A 19,509-nucleotide genomic window follows, 5' to 3' on the forward strand; every position below is an offset into this window, starting at 1 on the left:
GTACTTCTTAGGCAGTAAGCACACACCCAGCAGCAGAGTCCATGAACCTGGTTTATGACATTCTTTTGGGGAGAGCTCCTATGCCCCAGCACCGGGCACTGCCCAAGGCAGTCATGAGACCACAGCTGCAGCTCAGGGTCCCAACCACCTTCCCAGTGCTGTTGTCAGGCAGGCTGAGTGCACTGGAGTCGGTCCCACTGCCTCCTGCGTCTGCCATGCCTGCCAGAGGAGCTGGGCCGCCATGGTGCGATGGGGCCGGAGTGCGGGAGCTCTGGTCACGTTTGCAGGGAGCCCAGTCAGTGATACAACACCAGAGGCCTTCCTGAGTAGGAGACGTTGTCTTTCAGGAGGGGTGACCCCACAGCCATACGAACTTTGTTCCAGCGGTGGCCTTTATTATAGATGGGCTTGACAGAGCGGGGAGACCAGCGGGTCAGGTACCTGTGGAGGCAGAGCAGTGATGTGGCTGGGAGAGATGGGGGTGATGTTGGAGCTGGGACGGTGGGTCATGTCTCCTCGGGCCAAAGCCCTTCACCAGTTTCCCTTCTCGCGGAGCAGGGACTTTTCCTGGGAGCAACGGCTAACTGTGCCGTAAACAGATGGGCTGGGCTCCTGCTGCCGCAAGCGTGTGTGGCCAGGGTCAGGCAGCCCAGGGCCATGCGCTCCCTTGATCTTTATGAGTTGTCAATTTTTGTGTGTATACTTGCTGGGGGAGGAGGCGGAGGAAGAGGCTGTCCAGAAAGCAGATCATTCCTCTCTGGCCTCAGTCACGGGGAGAGGAGAGGCTGATGTAAGGCCTGGAGAGATCCTTCCCTCTTCCCTACTTGGCTCACTCTGCCACTCTGGCCTTCCAGGAGCTCCCCTGGGTGGCCGTCACTGATGTAGGACCCCTGCCCCTCACCCTCATAATGGGAGCCAAGGGTGAGGGCCTGTGGTACAGACCTAGCCCGGCAAGGTTCACGTAAGCAGGAGGGGGGATGGGGAAAGATGGCTGCCGCCCACAGTCCTTTGGCCTCCTTTGGGGATGGCCAGGGCCCTGACAGTTCCCGGAAAAGTGGCTCATGCCGGCTGTGACTGGGGTTTACTCCATCCAGAATGAAACTTGGATCCAGTCCAGAGAGGCCCACCCTTCGTCCTGAAAGCTCAGCCATGGCAAAGCCAGGCTCCTCCCAGCCTCCACTCTAGGCTGGGGCTCAACCCAGCTGCCGCTAGAGACCCTCACATGAGAAACTTTATCATTTAAAAAATTAAACACCTTGGTTGAGAATTTTTAGATAAAACTGAAAGAAAAAATGACTACTGATTCACACATTTCAACTGAGCTCCCCTTCCCTGGACCTTGGTTTCCTGCTCTTAGCCCTGTGCAAAGGGAACAGCTCTGAAGAAAGTAAAAAGCTGTGGGAAGTGCTGCCCTACACTCCAAGTGTGATGTGGGCAGCGGCAGGGGGGTAGGTGGGATGGACACATGACTCTCCACATGTAATATCAATGTCAATGCCCCCAACAGGAAGTCCTCTGTGCACTGGGTGGGGCCTACGGCTGGCTTTTCTCTGGTTGGTGGTGCTGGGACAACAGAAGTGTAAAGGTGGAGGGAGGGGAACACCTGGCAGGTCCCCGAGTCGGCATCTCCCAGTTTTCAGAGGGAGTGGGAAGGAAGAAATGGGAGTGTGGGAGCAGGCTCCCTAAAAGGAATGTGCAATGAGATTACGGACCCTGGAAGGGCCTGAGGCTGACAAGCTTGTCCAGAGTGCTGCCCTCAAGCCATTTCCCCCTGCCCTGGAGAAGGTGGAGGGATGCTGGGCTTCAGCTAGCCCCGGGCCTGATGCCTGTGCCACATGGAATAGCTGCTGACAGGGTGGGGAGGCGGGGAGTGCATGGCCTGAGTGGCCTCCAGTTAGCTCTCTGGGGAACACTCCAGCTCTAGGAAGAACCAAGGTTCCTTCGTACTCTCCTGAAGGGGCAGGAGAAGGAGGAAGCATGGCTCCTCAGGGCCCAGCAGGGCCTGGGCCAGTCCGAGGCAGCTCAAGGCCCTCTGGATGGAATCATCAAGTCCCTTGTTGCAAGAGAATCACGCTCCTCCTAGCCAGGACTCCCCCTCCCCCTAGACTGGCCTTTTGCAACCCAAGAGCCCCCACACATCATCAATCCTGTGTCACGTTAAAGGACACCGGATATATGGGAGGGAGCCTGGCCTTGCTTCAAAGGCCTGAGGGCAGGATGGATTGTGTCCTTAGGCAGGCTGCTGTCTCTTTACATGTCAGACAGGAGGGTGGGCTCAACTCCCAAACGGTCCAGAGCACAAGTGGAAGAGCACCAGAGCACCAAGTGGGAAGGACAGGAAGAGGTTAATATATCTTGCTCCACCAGGGCTGATGGTCGAGGGCCCAGCTAGCCATGTGGGAGGTACAGGTGGAGATGCGCACGAGGCCAGGGCGCTGCCGAGGTGTCAGTGAAGACCCAGCTCTGGCCCTGCGCCCCCAGTCCAGCCACCCGGAGCTGAAGTCGCCTGGCCTCCCACCCTCCGTGCCTGCATTCTGTCGGGGATCAGCCTTGGAGGCTGGCTGTGGATGGGTGTCTTGCTTTGCTTCAACCATCTTTGGTCTCCTCCAGAGAGCACTTACAGTAGCAGCCAGACAGACTGAAGAGGGAGGGGTGTTGACAGGGCAAACAAAAAGAAAAGACCAGAGTCGATTTTCTAGACCTGGATCTACTCTCAAGCAGGGGCTACTGCAGATCTGGGAGGATGTGAGTGTAGTCGTGTCAAAGGGGAGGGAGCTCACCATAGAATGGCTGTTTTGAGGGTGAGACAGGAATCTGCTCCTATACCAGAGGGGCCCCCCCTGCCTCAACTGGAAGGCAGACTGACTGATTCCAGGGTCTGGGGGTGTTCCTCTGTTCTACAAAAGCCCAGACCCTCCCAGCCTGCCCTGGGCAGCTATACAGGTTAACTGCATGACCCTAGGGAGCGACATGGAGGCTGAAGTTCCACAGTGCACAACGGGCATAGCAATACACAGCGGCTGCACCCCCAGAGAGCCCTCCCCTTTCTCAGGCCTCACTCTGCCCTTTAATAACCCTAGTGCTGGGATACTGAGAAGTTTGTAGAAGTGCTCTGACATTTCCATAGCAACCCAGTATGATGTCATAAACAGGGGATTAGCACATTCTAATGCCCAACCGGCAGACCTTCTTACCCTCCCTGCCCCCGTGCGAAGTGCCCAGCTGGGATGGGAAGAGGAGCGAGGCGGAGGCCAGCAGGGGAGGCCACAGAAGTATACCCAGGAGCCCCGCAGCAAGTGCTGGGGCTGAAGGGGGTGGATGCTCATGCGAGGAGGGATGGAATAGACAGCCAAGGGAGCACTCTAGCCTTCCTGAGCTGTGGGATGAGCTCCAGGAAATGGCATCCCCCATGGACAGAGTACAGTAAGAGCTGCGGGCCTGCAGGGTGCTTCAGTGGGTGACGCCTGGCTTTGCTTACCGGTTGAGTTGGGGTTTGCTCTTCGGAACAAATCCTTCAGGAAGCCGAGGCCTGTGATTTGGGAACAGACCTGAGTGGAGACGAGAGCACATGTGGGATGGTCTTGCAGCTCCCGCTGCAGCTCTCGGGGGCAGGAAGGAAAGCTCAAGGGTGTGTGGGAGATGGGCACTGGGGGGGTGAGTTCAGCAAAGACTCTGGATGTTCCTATCTCTTCCAAGAGGGGCTGGCCCAGGGGGCAGCCGGCAAGGGGTGGGATGGGGGGATGGAACCCATAGCCCTCTGCCCGCCTCTTTGCCCTGAGAGGGCATTCTACCTGCTCGGTGCGCCATCTTCACACACTCCTCAATCTTGCGGTGCTCTTCCCGGCACAGGCCTGTGACCCTCCGAGGTAGCATGCCCCCGCAGGGCCGGATGAACTGACTGAGCAGCAGAACATCCTAAGGGAAATGGAAAATTGTGGTCAGCCAGCCGGCAGGCGCTGGATACGGGGCACCAGGGCCTCGCGGCCTACACGGGAGGCCGTCCTACCCCAGAACCTGAAGGGGCTGATGTCTGGAACCCACCAGAGACCACCCCCTCCACACAGAGCCTTTGCATATTGGTCTGCCTTTACCCTAACACAACTGCAATCCCAAGTTGGTAAGATTTCCCAACCCCAGGGGCTTCCAGCATCTCCATGATAATCTCTGAGACATTAGAAAACCGACACTCCTCAAGAAGCGTTCCTCTTTGGAGCCCAGGCAGCATCTCTCCAGGTAATGAAAGGTCTGTTAGTCTCCTTGGGTGAGGTAGGAGGCGTGTCATAGATTTCCACTCAAGGGGGAGAAACCAGCACGTCTCTACCCCCACAGCCTACAGGCTACAGGCTGAACACACACAGACAGACCCACCAGCTCAGTTCCCCTACAAGCGCTGGGCAGCACAAGAGCTGGGGGGGAGAGGATTGGTGGTGAAGTTAAAGAGCCACATCTTTGAAGGCCCCTGTGGCCAGATGTGAATGGATTCTTGGGCTTCCTTTGGACCATCAGACTACTTTGCACAAGGCAAGGACACAAGGAGAAACAGCCAAAATCAAACCAAGAGACCACTTCCCCCTCCACCTTTCATTGGGTGGCTGAGGGGGTTAATAAAAGCCACTGCTTCTCCGAGGAGATGGGGGCCCTGCCCACCGAGGGGCCCTCCGTGCCCGACTTCGCAGGTCTGTCCCACAAACCGATATGCTGCCCTGGCAGGCGCCTTGCTGTATAGCCACAGATTTGTTTTAATCACTGGACAGCTCCTGAGGGACCCGGGCCCCCAATTCCCACCCCTGTAATCTTTAGAATCTGGTGAAAAGAACTTGGACTGGATTATCCAGGACTAATAAACTGGGCCCGCAGCCCCAGCCACCCCCCCCCCACCCCGAGACTGCGAAGCAAGCTGACAGCTTTGTGCGGCTCAGGCTAATGGTGTCCTGGGTGGGAAGGGGTAAAAAGGAAAACAACTTTAGCCTTTACCTTGGAGGGGATTGGATTTCGTCTGCTGGATAAACAGAGCCAAGTCCATTTCCTGGAAACGGCTGGTAGAAAGAGTGCCCCATGGTGGTTAGGCAGGTGTGGACTTCACTGCCCCATCTTCAGCGGGATTCTAAGTACAGCCACGACCCCACTACCTTCTACGTTACAAGAAGCTGTGAACACTGCCCCGTGGTCTGCAGGTTTCCTATTACTCTGGGTGGCCATGAGCAGAAGGGTGGGGAGCGGAGTGGAAGGAGCGCACCCCCCTCCCCGCTGGGTGGCCTGGAGCCAAGGCTCCCAGCCCTGGAGATTAGTTGGGTCATTCTGTTTGGATCCCATGGGCATGTGGCCTCTCCTGCTCTCACCACCTGACCGGGATCCGTGCCCTGAGCCATCCCATTGCACGGAGCAGTACAGCAACAACTTGCAGGTCAAATTGGCCCAGAGCCTGCATCACCTGAAACCTAAATATAGGGTGCTTAATGTCACCAAGGGAACCCTGAAGGACAAGTATGGATTTCTCCAGGGCTGCGTCCTTCCCCCAAGCCTGCCCTGTTTCTAGAAACGATGGACAGTGGTCGTCAGGATAGTAGGCTCTGCCTGGGTTTCGTACGCTGGGTTTATGGTCTGGCTCTGATACTAGCTGGGGGACCTGAGTCAAGTTCATCAACTTTTCCATGCCTCGAAGTTCCTTGTCTGGAAACCAAGGACAAAAAAAAGGAAATACTTCATAGGGCTATTGTGAAAACCAAGCGAAGGAAGGCCTGGCACACCCCAGGGCCTGACCCGGAGCCTACACGCAGTGGGGGTTACCCATTCTTATTCAGCACCATCGTCTTTCCGTGGAGAGAATGGCTCTAGAAGAGCTGGAGCCACCAGGGGTCTCTGCAGCTCCAATACGGATGGAGACAGTAATATGTCCCTAGATCACAGTGAGAACTCCCTGAATACACCCTCCCTAAAAGAGGAGGAAAGTCAAATCCAGAGCCTGATTCCATCTGTTGGGAACACACAGGGTTACAGGGCCCTGGTGGTCTGAACTGCATGTGACCAGCCCATGACCTAAATTAGTGACTCTCAACCCTGGTGACACTGTAGAATCACCTGGGGAGCTTTCAAAACTAACCGTGGCCAGGCTCCACCCAGACCAAACGCAGTCCACGTCTGCGGGTGGGGCCTGAGTATGATTTTAAAGCTCCCTGGGGCAGCCAGGGTTGAGAGCCACCGTCTTTGGCGGCAAAACAAGATGCAGCAGTGGCCGGGGCCGGGGCTGCGGCTGAAGCGAACCAGCGACCGCGCCCCCGACGGCACGCAGAGACGGGGTCTGCGCACAGCTCAGCTCACCTCGTAGCTGTACTTGTGCTTCAGGTTCCACCGGCAGATGGGGCACTGGCCAGAGGGGTTAGGGGGGTTTGGGCTTTCCTTGGGAGTCCCTGTTAACCGGCCTTCAATCTAGGAGGAAGAGAAAAAGAGCCAGTGAGGGAGAGGGCATGTGGAGCCTCAGATCCTTGAGCAACCCCCCAAATGGTGAGATGCCAGGGAAGTTCCTCTCTGGGGGCCTCGTGGGAGTAGCTAATAGGTCTCTCCACCTCAGCAGTGGCGCTGGTTCTGCAGCTGCTGCATACTGGACCTCGGCGGGCCATGGAGACATGATCTGGTGGCATGCGAGCGTCGCGGCCAGGAGACAATGCTGGGGGCAAGAGGGAGGGGTTTGTTCTGTCAGCGGAATGCTACCTTTCCTCCACCGAAACGAAACACCAGAACATTACGCTTCCTGCTCTGGGAAAAAGTGATACACGCACACGGTCAAAAGTTTCAAACTGTGCAGGGGTACACAGTTAAAAGGAAGTCTCCCTCCCACCCCACACTTCGTATCCTTCTCAGAGGAAACTGCCCTCCAGCTTCATCCAACAGAGGCTAGTCTGCCGGCGGTTCTCAATCAGGTCCCCCAGGGGACACTGGACAATGTTGGAGACATTTCTGACTGTCACAGCTGGGGCCTGGGGTGCTCGGGACATCTAGCCGGGAAGCTGCTAACATGCTGCCAGGTCCAGGACAACCCCCATGACAAAGTCCTAGCCAGCCCCAAATGCCACCAGTGCCGAGGCAGAGAGCCTGCTCTGTGCCTTTACAAGCGGGGACCATGCGCACTCTTGCTGCCTTCCTCTCTCTTTTCGAAACACACATGGGAAGATCTATTCCCCTGCCTGCCTCCTTGCTTTTATCATTTTGGATGTCACCTTTCAAATCCTGCTGAAGCCATGTGTGCAGTGACCTCTGCCACTGCTGCTGTATCCTGTGACACAGCCTTGGAATTACTAAGTGCCATAAGCCAATGATCTGGGAGGCGGCTCTAATTACAAGAGGGGGAGCGCAGAAAGCCTTGCTGATTGAGGCCGTGGATTATGAGAGGGAAGCAGGGAGAGGTCTGAGGCTTTGGGAGGGAAGCAATACCATCTCCTGGGGCAGAAACTGGGAAAAGGGAAAGGGGGCTGTGCAGGGCACTGCTACCTGACTTTCTGCCAAGGCCACTGCAGCCATGCCAGAAACGCAGAAGTGCACTAGGGAAAATGTGGAGGTGCACGCTGGGTCTTGGGAGGGGGTTACGGTGGGTTTGGCAGGGGGCGGGGCGAACATTTATTGACTCCCCTGTGCCTGGCTCTGTGCTAATAACAGCTCAAACGTATCACCTCATCGCACCCCTAAGACCTCGTGAGGGAGGCATCATGACCTTATGTTACAGATGAAGAAAGTGAGACCCTAGAAAGTGAGCAATGCCCAGTTAGCTGCGGCAGTGGCTCTCCATGGAGGCACGGATGGGCTTCCCACCTCCTGATGGGTCTCACGGTGCCACGACGTTTCCAAGTTCATTTTGTAAATAGCAGATTGATGCCCCACATGAGAAATACTCCACACTCAAAAGCCAGATCTATTTCTCTCCCCCAGCATGGAGTTCCTCGGGTGAATGCTTGTTTTGGCTTTGATAAGGGAACCAAAAAAGGAGCTCAAAGGGGATGGGGGCCCCCTAAAAAGAACTGTTTTGAGGCTAAGCAGTGAAAAGGCTGAGGAGTATTCTGGGGAAGACCCAAAGAGAAACGGCTCATCCTGGGGATAAGGCTGCTTTGGGAAGGACCAAGCTTGGCTGGCTGCCAGAGGGGTTAAATCCTTGGTTGACATGGAAGTTATGGAGGCTTCTGGGAGCTCTGTGGAGTGGCTGAGATTACTTGCAAGCATGGAAGGTCGTGTGAAAACGTTGTCTTTTAGGGATTATAGGATAATCTAGGCCCCATGACTCCCCGGCAAAGGGAGGTGAGATGGGCCTGACCAGGGAATGGGGGGAGTAGGTGGATGAAGAATCATTCTAGCTTTTTAACCAACAGACAAGCCGGGGTGCTGGCTAGTGAGCCCAAGGCCCAGAGAGTGTCACCTTTTAATGGTATCCCTTAAGGAGTAGCTTGGTCATTCTAAGCAGGCAAGAAAGGAGCTGAGATCCAGGCTTCTGGCCATGGGTCAACTTACTTGGGCTCTCTACTCTCACCACTGCCTTGGCTTCCCCTTTGGAAAACTGATTCATCCCCAGCAAAGGACATATCAGCAAAGACCTCTAAGACCTTATCATAGGAAAGGCCACTTTGATCCAACAATGGATGCCTCAGTCCAGGCACAATGACTGTTCCTGATTCAACCACATGACAGCACAGCTTGAAAAACATTAAGACTGTGGATTTATGGTGACAGAGGGAGCTGCCCCTGACACCAGGAGTCCAGTTTGGGATGGCCTCCCTTCCTCCCTCCCCCTCTCCCAGGCAGCTCCAAGCGTTAAAGAGGTTGTAAGTGGCCAATTCGATGATACTTACTATAGTCGTCTTGCCTTCTTGGATCTCCACCACTACAGAGATAAAGGGGAAAAATCAGGTCAGCCATTTAATAAGGAACAGGGAGTTTCAAATAACAGCTCAAATTCTACAAATGCAGAAAATCGGAGCCTTTGGTCAGCACTCTCCCACGGTCCCCACCTGGGAAAGAAAGCATGCAGGGTTCATTTCTGAGTGCCAAGGCTCTCTGCTCTCGAGGCTGGGTCGGGGCAAGCCCAGATGCCCAGGTAATAGCATCTCTCTGGGATTAAGGGTCTCCACACTGTTTTCCTTTCTAAGCCAAGATTCATCCTGGTCCTAAACCAAGGGAAATGGCAAGATCCGGCACTCCCATGGCTGGCAGTAATGACCTCAGAGTTGGGCTGGGTGGGGGCGGAAGCATCTAAAAGACCTTCAGAAGTACCTATTGCGTGTCCTTTCATGACGAGAATCAGACAAAAATGGCTTCTGACCCTGAACAACGTGCAGTCTCGACACAGGCCTGAATCAGGACTGTGCTCTGGAGGCCCCAGGCCAGATAAGGGGTAAGACAAGTTCACTCGCAGAAGTCGGCCAGGGAAGCTGTGCTAAAGCTCCGAGAGGCAGCTGTGAGGGTTAAATCCTCAGTGAGCTCTGTCCCTGGGAGCGAGTGGTGACAGGCATGGCAGACAGGGGCCTGCAGGGGGCCTGCAGACGTTGGCCCGGGCTAGTTTTCAGGAAAGCAGGGCAACTACAAACGGGGGGGGGGGCTCCCTCAACGCCCTACCCAGGAGAGACCTCAAGGGCAGGATAGTAAAGTCGCACACATCCCTCAGGCTGTATGTATTTCCTAGCTTACTCAACCAGGAGGAAGAATGACAACTTCAAGAATATTCCAAGGAAGAACCAAGCCAATGGCACATGCTTGGAAAATGTAATCAAACAAAGTTCTTAGAGAGTCCCCCTTGTTCTCTAGTTTCTTCAGAAAGAGGGGAGCCGCTGCCATCAGCGTGGGAACCAGCACGCAGCAGAGGCCGTCAACGCTAGCTCGCACCAAGACCACAAAATACGGGTCCCTTCTGACTGCTACTCACTGCGACGGAAAACCTGGGTCTCCAGAGCCAGCGGCGAACTTGTCTCATGCCAGCATACCAGCACCGTACTGAAATAGCAGCCGGGCTCCCACAATTAGTTTTACTCAGCTTCAGCCGAGGCAAGAAGTAGTACAGTTTAGAAAGAGTCAAAGGTGGGGGGGGGGGGGTTGGTGGGGTGGGGTGGGGGCCTGGGTGGCTCAGTCAGTAGTAGAGCGTTGGACTTTTGGTTTTGGCTCAGGTCATTATCTCAGGGTCGTGAGACCACGCGTGCGCCTGGCTCCAAGCGGTGGAGAATCTGCTTGAGTTTCTCTCTCCTTCTGCCCCTCCCCTCCATGCTTGCTCTCATTCTCTAAATAGAGAAGTCTTTAAGAAAGAGCTTAAGGTCCTCAATGTTCAGAATCTAGTGAAAGTTATGGACCTTTTCCTGGAAACACGCTTATGAGCACACATACAATCAGACTTGTGTACCTAAATGGCAACGCTGGTTTTCTCCCAGTGGTGGCAGTATGTGATTTTTACTTTGTTCTTTATGCCTGCCTGGATTTTCTAAAGTTTTAAAAATAAACATGTACTGCTTTTGCAATGAAAAATAAACAGCAAAGAGAAAGAGAATGAATGTCTAAGAAAAAAGTGAGGCAATTCGAACCCAACTGGAGGCCCTCGGCAGCATCTGTGATCACTGAGCTCTGTGACCAACACCTAATTGGACACAGACTGCCTGGAATTGTCCCCCATTTGTTTTCTGGGCAAGGCCATTCATAAAGCCTCATTACTCCAAAACAACCAACCTGAGAGCCCCTCAGTGTTCCAAGTCCAGATATACACAAAGGAGCCACGAAGGCCAGAAAGGCCCTGAGGCTTTCTCCAGAACACTGCAGTTAACTAATCAATTCAAAGACAAACTAGTTCTCTCCCTGTAAAAGAAAATGCGTCACCTCACACACGGATCTACTTGTTCGGAACAGAGACCAGCCTGAACGGGATGTGGGTGAGACTCAGCCTGGTGCTCAGTCAGGAGGCCAGCACAGCTGCGGGGCCATGGTCCCGGGATATGTCAACGTACAGACACAGGGGCGCAGGAGCGGGCAGAGCCCCAGCTCAGCAGGGCTTCCGGGCACCCCAGGAACTTTGCAAAAACCCAACCTGGGAGAGGGACGGAAGGCAACCAAGTAAGCATCAACAGATGAGGGCGAAGTTTCTAAGAATCCAGGGAGGAAACAAAAGGTGAGACACATTCCTGGTACCCCTCTAGCCAGCAGGAGAACGAAGGCCCAAAACACAAAGCGGATAAACATGTGGTTCCCCTCTCTGTGGAGGCGCTTGGGTCCTAACCATGAGGTAAACAAATCTAACAAAACACACATCACTCCCGGCAAAGAACCAAACCCTGAAGTCATCCCACTGGCCCCTGGAAAAGAGATCAAAGCCGTGGCCAGCTCCACTGTTCGCTAGCTCCCCACACAGCAACGCTGAGCCAGTGAATCATCTTTCCCCACGCCCGCCCGTGGGTAAAACAGGCAGATGCTTACCTACTACAGACAATCTGTCAAACCAGAAAGAGGGACCCAAGAACAAGACTGAGAGTGATCAGGGCAGTGTCTCAGTGCAGGGGCAGAAGGCCTGGCTGGAGCCTTGAGAAGCCCCTAGATTTTAAGCCCCTAGATTTTAAGCCTCTGAAAACAGGAGACAGGAATCAAAATAGTATTGCTTTTCAGTGTGCATACAAAAACAGGTCAAAACCAAACAGAACCTGAGATCCATTTTGCCCCTGGCCTCCTCGCCACTCAGGATGGGGGTAACCATGAAAAACTGGACTAAGACATTTAGGTACTACCAGACACCTGGTTTAGAAAAAGGTAGAATCGCCCTAGTGTTCTGAGATACAGCTACTATGAAGTAGACAAAGGAAAGACATGAAACTGGAGTTTATGGGTAGAGTTAGGGGCAAATTTTCTACGACGAGCACGGGCACTTCTCTCGCACACGTCAAATAATTCGTCCCACACGAGGCAACGTTTTTGCTGAGCACCCAGGGAGAGCACAGCCTGGTCCCACACTGTGGAGACCTGCAACAGAACAGGAAGACAGTCTCTGCCCTAGAGGAGAAAAGGGAACGAAACCAAGTATGGGAACTTCACTACAATAAAAGTCCATGCCTCGTAAAGAGGCCCTCTGAGTACTTCAGTAAATACTCACTTAGGATGGGGTCCAGGAAGACTGAACTGTAACAGTCTAGGGCACACAGTGCCGGGGGGAGACTGCAGTGAACGCAGAAAGACCTCGATGGTCACACGAACACAGACTCGGTGAACTGCAGCAGTATGAAGACCCAACTGTTTCGTGAAGGGGAAGGGGGGACCCATGAATGATGTGGAGGGCGCTGCTGCAGGAAATGCCCAGAGACCAAGTCCTTCTTGGAAAGGATCCATGCAAACCAAGTCCCAAGCAGAGTAGAACAGAATGGAGCCGCTGATGGCTAAAGGGCAGCACTCACAAGTCCTGGGGGAGGGCCAGGGAGTGGAGTATCTGTTTGGGACCAATGGCTGCACTTCTGGCCCTTGACTACTTTTTTCAAACTCCTTCCCCACTCCCCTCTGCTCATCTTCAGTTCTACTACAAGTTCTCTGATTCTCTCATCACCTACCCCATTCTTTTCCCTGGACCTCTGAGGGAATGTCTCTCTGCACTAGGTTTCACCGGGCTTTTTCCACTAGAAGGTTCCTCTGGACTATGTCCCTTTTAGTCTTTAAAACCCCAACTCACACACTCCCCTCTCAAAGCTTTTGGCTACAGGGCTGCCCATCCTGTCAGGCGCATCCTTGTCTGAAATGTGAGGTCCCCCAGAAAGCCCTTCAGCTAACTGGAAAAGGTGAAGAAAATTCCCTTCAGCCTTTACTCATTTTAACACACTCTGCACTAGTTTCTGATGGATGATTCCTGTTAATTCAGAGAGTCACATGTGTTTCTGTTTTAAATACATTTTCTTCCCAAGAGCGATACGGCAGGAATGAGATCTAACACAATCTTTCCCATAAAAAGCACTACACGGTCTTCAGCCAGTGAACTGAGGAGAACTTTCAGGTGGGAGAACCACAGGGCAGCCCTCCCATGGAGCACCACAGCAGTCTTAGCGGTGAGGAGGGAGAAGTGCTGGCTCTGCTTCTGATGCCACCACTTACTGGCAGGTGATCCCAGGTGGCTACTGAACTCCTCTGGGCCAGATTTCCTCATGCGGAAAAATGTCAATAATATCCGCCTTTAAAGATTGTTGAGAAGATCGAATGCATGTATGTGGAAAGCCCAGCACAGTGCATGCAGCAGGCACAGACTAAACCATGATGGCCATTTTTGTCTTCCTGCACCTCTCCTTGCCTTTGTGTTTCCCTCTGATCTAACTTTCGACTAGGCTTTCTCAACAGCAGCATAACTGGCATTTCAGGCCAGGTGGTCCTTTGATGGGGGTGGGGTGGGGTAGGCATCTTGCACACATCCCTGGGCCTCTACCCACCAGATGCCAGAAGTACCACCTGTGACAACAAAAATGCTTCTAGACGTTTCCAAATGTTCGCAGGGACAAAACTGCCCCCAATGGAGAACCACTGCTTTAGCCTAAGAGTCTCTACAGGCAAGAGCACAGAATGCGGGGCACCTGGGTGGCTCAGTTGGTTGGGTGACTGCCTTTGGCTTAGGTAGTGTTCCTGGAGTCCCAAGACTGAGTCCTGTATCGGGCTTCCTGCTTGGCAGGGAGTCTGCTTCTCCCTCTTCTCACGCTCTCTCTCCCCCAAATAAATAAATAAAATCTTAAAAAAAAAAAAAGGGCACAGAATGCTGGGTGCTCATAAACTGACTAAAATTAAGTAATGCTACTTGATACCCTGAAAAGTAGGATGCTTGAATATTTTCAGCAGAACACCCAGCTTCCTGCCCACAACTTTAAATTCTGTGTCTACAATACTGTTTGGATATCAAATATACCAGCTGGGATCCTGACTCAAAATTAAGTATATATGTAATATTTTACGCCTTACACATAACAGGTAGTATATTAAGATGAAGTTTTTTTCATTTAAAGGCTCTGAAGACAGGTGGTTCTCAAGCAGAATAAAGAATACGGTAGTGCCTCCACGTAAGATCACATCAATTCAATTATTTAGCTTTTAGGTCTGACGGCAAGTAACAGAAGAGTTACCAACCCAGGTACTTATGGAAAGAGGTTCCAAGACCTATCTGATTATAGAGTCCATCATTTCACAAAATCTCCAACTGAAAAAATTCTAACCTCAAATACTCTTTTGAAAACAAAGAGACAAAAATCTATTCCTCTTGCCCATCCTCTGGGAACATAGCAAAGAATTGTTTTCATATCTGAATTTCACAATGGATATGTAAATTACAGCTATTGGAGCCTGATACTTCGTAGAGACCCTCAAAAATGTTACAGGTATATGCTTATTTTGCAGCAAGGTACAGATGAACCATTTTACATGTCCTTGCTATTATCAGCATGATTTTTTTTTTTTTTGGTATCTTTATTAGTGGATTAGTTTATCTAATATTAACCAGGCAGTATCTAGATTTTGTTTTCTTTCTAGGGTGTGATCCATCTAAATTCTTCCAACATATCTGTTTCCATTTCTTCATGAAATCTCTCTCTGATTTCCCCAAGCTGGGACCCAGATCTCACTTCCCCTGTATCTGCTGGATGGAGGCGAAGTCCAGCTGGTTGTGGCTGGGCCTACCAGGAGCCCTGTCTGCCACTGCTGTTTGAAAGCTAAAACAGCTTTCTTTCTGAGACAAATCCAATGGACTCCTAATTAGGTTCTTCTTTTTGGACTTTTCTGCTCCCTCTGACAACAATGATCGTTCTTTTCCTCTTGGCACCTCTCAGCTTTAAAGGATACATTGGGCAATACTATGCCAGAATCTTAAAAACAAATATACCGATGTCACTTCTTCTGCACATCACTCATCTACTTTGGCTTCTAGCAGTGCACAAAGGAAGGCTATGTCCTGACATAACTTTTCACTCCTTGCCAGATTTCATCCTCTTATGAGCCTATTCAAGACACATCCCCCTCGGGGGCACCTGGGTGGCTCAGTGGATTAAGCCGCTGCCTTCGGCTCAGGTCATGATCTCGGGGTCCTGGGATCGAGCCCCGCGTCGGGCTCTCTGCTCCGCAGGGAGCCTGCTTCCTCCTCTCTCTGCCTACCTCTCTGCCTACTTGTGATCTCTCTCTCTCTGTCAAATAAATAAAATAAAAAATTAAAAAAAAAAAGACACATCCCCCTCATTAAAACTTCCAATTGGGTTTCTGTTTCTGATAACCAAATCTTCCTGTAATTAATCATGTAAATACCTCACTTGCATTTATTGGAGCATATGCGTGTCACCTCATTAGAACCTTACTTCTCAGGAAAAGGGCTGTATTTTCTCTTTTTCCAGGATCCTCTGACAGTCAGAAGTACAGTACGTGGCCTTCAGTAAGCTCCCAGTTCAAGGCTAGAATCAGGCTGCCTTTCCATGCTTATGACTAATGAAAAGTAGAACCACTATGCAGCATCTGTCGCTGCTTCACCTTAGCTTCTATCTCTCTGGGAGACTAGCGGCAAAGGCGGAAAAAGCCGCCATCAGAGCACAGCATTTTCACATGAGAAACTGGAAACGGAGGCCCTGGGGAGGATAGCTACACGTCCTTCCCTCATGGTCCAGGTTTGTTTGTTTGTTTGTTTGTTTTTTTAAACAAGGGAGGAGGCAGCTAAGAGAATACGGAAAGCAAAACTAAAACACGCACACTTCTACAGAAAGCTTTCTGAATCCCGGGACAGGTTTCTTCTTGCTCCTGAACTAAGCAGGGCTTCCCCGTCCTTCCCCGCTCCTACCAGTGAGAACGCTCCCGAGCGGTCAAGATACTAACGTCAAGGTCTGTAAAGTGCTTTCAAGCACCCCCGGCGCGCTAGCCTCTACCGCGTTTCAGAACCGCGCGGAGAAAAGGGAGGGAGGGGAGCACGGTGGCTGGAGAAAGCAACCTCCACTGCTCTCTTCCTCAGCCTTGGGAGGTGGCCGGAACCCAGGACTCACCTTCCCTGAACCCGCGAGCTGGAAGCCGCGCCCAGCTGGTTGCGATCGGGCCAGCAAGGAGCCCCCGGAGCAGCCGTCTACAGGAGTACACGAGCACATTGAGGGCCACCATCTTGAAAAACAAACGGTGACCTCTTGTGCACTTCCGCTTCCGGAACGGCGTGTGCGCTGCCGCAGTGGTGAACAGGAAGTGTGAGGTTGTGGGCTTCAAGCTCCGATGCTCTCGCGCCTCCATTTCTCTAGTCTCTCCCGTTAGGGTTAAACCTGGAGATCTCTGTGTTAAGCCCGTGTTTTTTTTTTTTTTTTAAAGATTTTATTTATCTATTTGACAGAGAGAAATCACAAGTAGACAGAGAGGCAGGCAGAGAGAGAGAGAGAGGGAAGCAGGCTCGCTGCTGAGCAGAGAGCCCGATGCGGGACTCGATCCTAGGACCCTGAGATCATGACCTCAGCCGAAGGCAGCGGCTTAACCCACTGAGCCACCCAGGCGCCCCAGCCCGTGTTTTGTTCTGAGGGTCTAGGGCAGGTGTTCTAGCTCCGGTCTGCCAGTCCTCCGAGTGTCAGGTCGCTTTCGTTCCCTCACAGGCTTCCTTTGTAAAAATCACATACACCTCCCCTATTTACTTAAAAGCTTTTTCTTCGACTCAGATGACGGATTTTCTGCTTCTTGTGGCTAAGGCTAGACCTGTACAATAGAGCTTGAAATTGTTGGGACTCTGGTTCTTGAACGTCAGGTATCAGGCCGACCTGGCATAGAATTAATGCATACCTTCTCCACCTATCTCCTTTTCCCCCCACCCTCGAATCCGCACTTGTCTTTAATTCTCCTATACCTAACACTTCCCTTTGGCCCCAGGGCCTTCGCATAGTTCTTTCCTCTACCTGCTCTTTGGCCATCTGCTAAACTCCTACTTACTTCCCAGAGCTCAGCTCAAAATTCACTTCCACATAAGAGGCTTCCTTAACTTCGCTGTTACTGGCTCTCAGCGCCAGATAACTCTCCATTTTAGTACGTGGCATAATGGCATTTTACATCTATTTGTATTTTTGTCTCTCCACCAGACTGTAAACTCTGTGAAGGCAAAGATAGTTTTTTTGTTAACTTTTATCTCCAGCAATTAATGCTGTGCTGACACATGTCACTTAAGTGCAGTATATAGTTGTTGAATGAATGAGTGGAATCTACTTATAGGGTTGTGGGAAGATTAGATGAGACTTAACTGCTCAATAACCAAAGCTGATTAATAATGCAGTTACTGAGATGGCCCTCTGCTAGGTACTTGTCATAAGTTTTGATGTACTTTCATAATGAGAGGCTTGTAGTACTAAAAAAACCCCACAACTTTCCTCTTTTGGATTTGCGGAATATATAGGATGCTCCCCTAGATCTATATAAGAAGCATATGCAGCTCAATTCTTCCACCCTCCATAATATCCTCCATATTCTTTTCCACCCTCCATAATAAACCCAAAAGGGGATTTTCTAGTTAACCCACTCTGATTCATAGATGGAAAAATCGGGCTCATTAAATGGCAGAGTATTAAATGTTTCCTGATAAAGGGGAGGGAAAGAGTCCCATCTTCCAGTTGGGACTGCAGAACAGCTGCTCCATGGGGAGCTTGAGTGATATCACCATAGACAAGGAGAACAGTAGAAATATGGCTTGGGTTACCATAAAACATCACATCCAGCAAGGCAGATCCTGGAGAAAAAGATCAGTCTGGGTGAATGAGACAGACATGTGAATTAGGAGTGGAGGAGAGGGTTTTGGTGGGGTATTTTTCAAGATGTCCTGGCTAAGATCAGGAAAACCTTGGCTTTCTCTATAGCTACCACTTTCCTTCTGTATGATGACATTGAGCCCTTCCTGCTTGTACCATACCCCCTGTTTCTTTACAAGTCCCCAGCTTCTGGTGATCCAGTAGCAACAAGGGCAGTAAGAGAGCCCCTACCCAGAGCTTATTTTTGGACACAGTGAGCTAAAGTATTTGAGTGTCAACCCTCTCTTCATTATCTTATCCTGACTTATTATACTCAATTTTTATTTTAAGAAACAACTTGTATTTTGGGGTGCCTGGGTGGCTCAGAGGGTTGAAGCCTCTGCCTTCGGCTCAGGTCATGATCCAAGAGTCCTGGGATGGAGCCCAGCATCGGGCTCTGTGATCAGCAGGGAGCCTTATCCCCCGCCCCCCTCTGCCTGCCTCTCTGCCTGCCTCTCTGCCTACTTGTGATCTCTGTCTGTCAAATAAATAAAATCTTAAAAAAAAGAAACAACTTGTATTTTATACAATGACAAGTAATGTCATTATTGTAGAAAAGAGAAAACAGTAAAGTAAAAAGAAAATATATATCGCCCATAATCCAGAGAAAAACATTATTTACATTTAGCAAAATGAAATAATACTGAAATAATACTTTGCTTTTCAATATCTTAGTTTTCTGAACCTATTTATTATTAGTTCCTACATGAAAAAAAATTACCTGAGACCAGACTTTGCTCAGACTAGTTTAAAAATTTTTTTTAAAATAAAGAATAACCTGTATAGAAAGTAAACAAATTATGGGGCACCTGAGTGGCTCAGTTGGTTGAGTGTCTGCCTTCGGCTTGGGTCGTGATCTCAGGGTCCTGGGATCAAGCTCTGGGTGGAGCCCCGTGTCAGGCTCCGAGTCTGCTTCTCCTTCTCCCCCTGCTCATGCTCTCTCTCTCAGTCTCTCTCTCTGTCTAAAAAATAAATAAAATCTAAGATTTTATTTGTACTGTTTGTGCTAAGGAGTACAAGCAGCCAGAGCGAGGTGGAGAAGCAGGCTCCCTGATGAGCAGGGAGCCCAATGTGGGACTTGATCCCAGGTCCCTGAGATCATGACCTGAGCCAAAGGCAGACACTTAACTGACTGAACCACCCAAGTGCCCCCCCCAAATCTTAAAAAAAAAAAAAAGAAAGTATACAAATTATCAGTTTGTAGCTTTTTTTTACACAGGAAATACACTATCCACATCATTAAGTAGAACATTAATAGCACTTTGGAAGACCCCCTGGTGTCCCCTCCCAGACATTATTTCCTCTTCAAGGGTAATCATTATCCTAATTTTTAGCATCATACATCACTGTTTCCTTCTTTGAACTTTGTATAAATAGAATCTTACAGAGCATGTACTCTTTTGTGTCTTCTTTCACCTGCTCATCAACATGTTTGTAAGATTCATCCATGTTGTTATGTGTACTTGCCATTTATTCATTCCCGTTGCTATAGAATGTTCCACTGTGATTATACCTGCTGTTTCTCCTTCCTCTTGTTAATAGGATTTAGATACTTTCCAGTTGGGACCACTACAAATAGCACTGTGATGAACAATCTTCTGTATGATTTTTGTGAACACAGGAACAAGCATCCCTCAGGACTTTATCTAGAAGTGGAACTGTTGGATCATAGCATACGCATGTACTTAGATACTAGATAGTAGATTCTGCCAAACACTTTATTCTGGTACCATTTGTGTATAAGAGTTCTAGTTGCTCCACATAGTTA

At 50.8% G+C, this 19,509-nt stretch overlaps 1 protein-coding gene across 2 annotated transcripts; it reads right to left on the reverse strand.

The window, feature by feature from the left end:
* Positions 1-38: 38 nt before the first annotated feature.
* On the reverse strand, positions 39-16,122 carry MRPS18A (mitochondrial ribosomal protein S18A). Of its 2 annotated transcripts, XM_046004584.1 has the most exons (7): positions 15,981-16,084; positions 8,832-8,863; positions 6,564-6,664; positions 6,319-6,426; positions 3,792-3,915; positions 3,479-3,548; positions 39-441 (listed from the first exon to the last, which is right to left on the reverse strand). In XM_046004584.1, the coding sequence occupies exons 3-7, from the start codon at positions 6,636-6,638 to the stop codon at positions 297-299; spliced, it is 522 nt and encodes a 173-aa protein (XP_045860540.1). In that variant the 5' UTR covers positions 6,639-6,664; positions 8,832-8,863; positions 15,981-16,084; the 3' UTR covers positions 39-296. The 2 variants fall into 2 exon arrangements, with proteins under 2 accessions (XP_045860540.1, XP_045860539.1); XM_046004583.1 differs by lacking the exon at positions 6,564-6,664 and having other exon boundaries at positions 15,981-16,122.
* Positions 16,123-19,509: the final 3,387 nt, after the last annotated feature.

Source organism: Meles meles, chromosome 5 (genome assembly GCF_922984935.1).
Source record: "Meles meles chromosome 5, mMelMel3.1 paternal haplotype, whole genome shotgun sequence".
Taxonomy (NCBI): Eukaryota; Metazoa; Chordata; class Mammalia; order Carnivora; family Mustelidae; genus Meles; species Meles meles.

Coding starts and splice junctions, on each gene's coding strand:
- MRPS18A (XM_046004583.1), bottom strand. CDS start 16,092: ATGGTGGCCCTCAATGTGCTCGTGTACTCCTGTAGACGGCTGCTCCGG. Junction 8,864..15,980: donor AGCTCGCGGGTTCAGGGAAG/GTGAGTCCTGGG, acceptor TTATCTCTGTAG/TGGTGGAGATCCAAGAAGGC. Junction 3,549..3,791: donor GAAGATGGCGCACCGAGCAG/GTAGAATGCCCT, acceptor GTCTCCACTCAG/GTCTGTTCCCAAATCACAGG.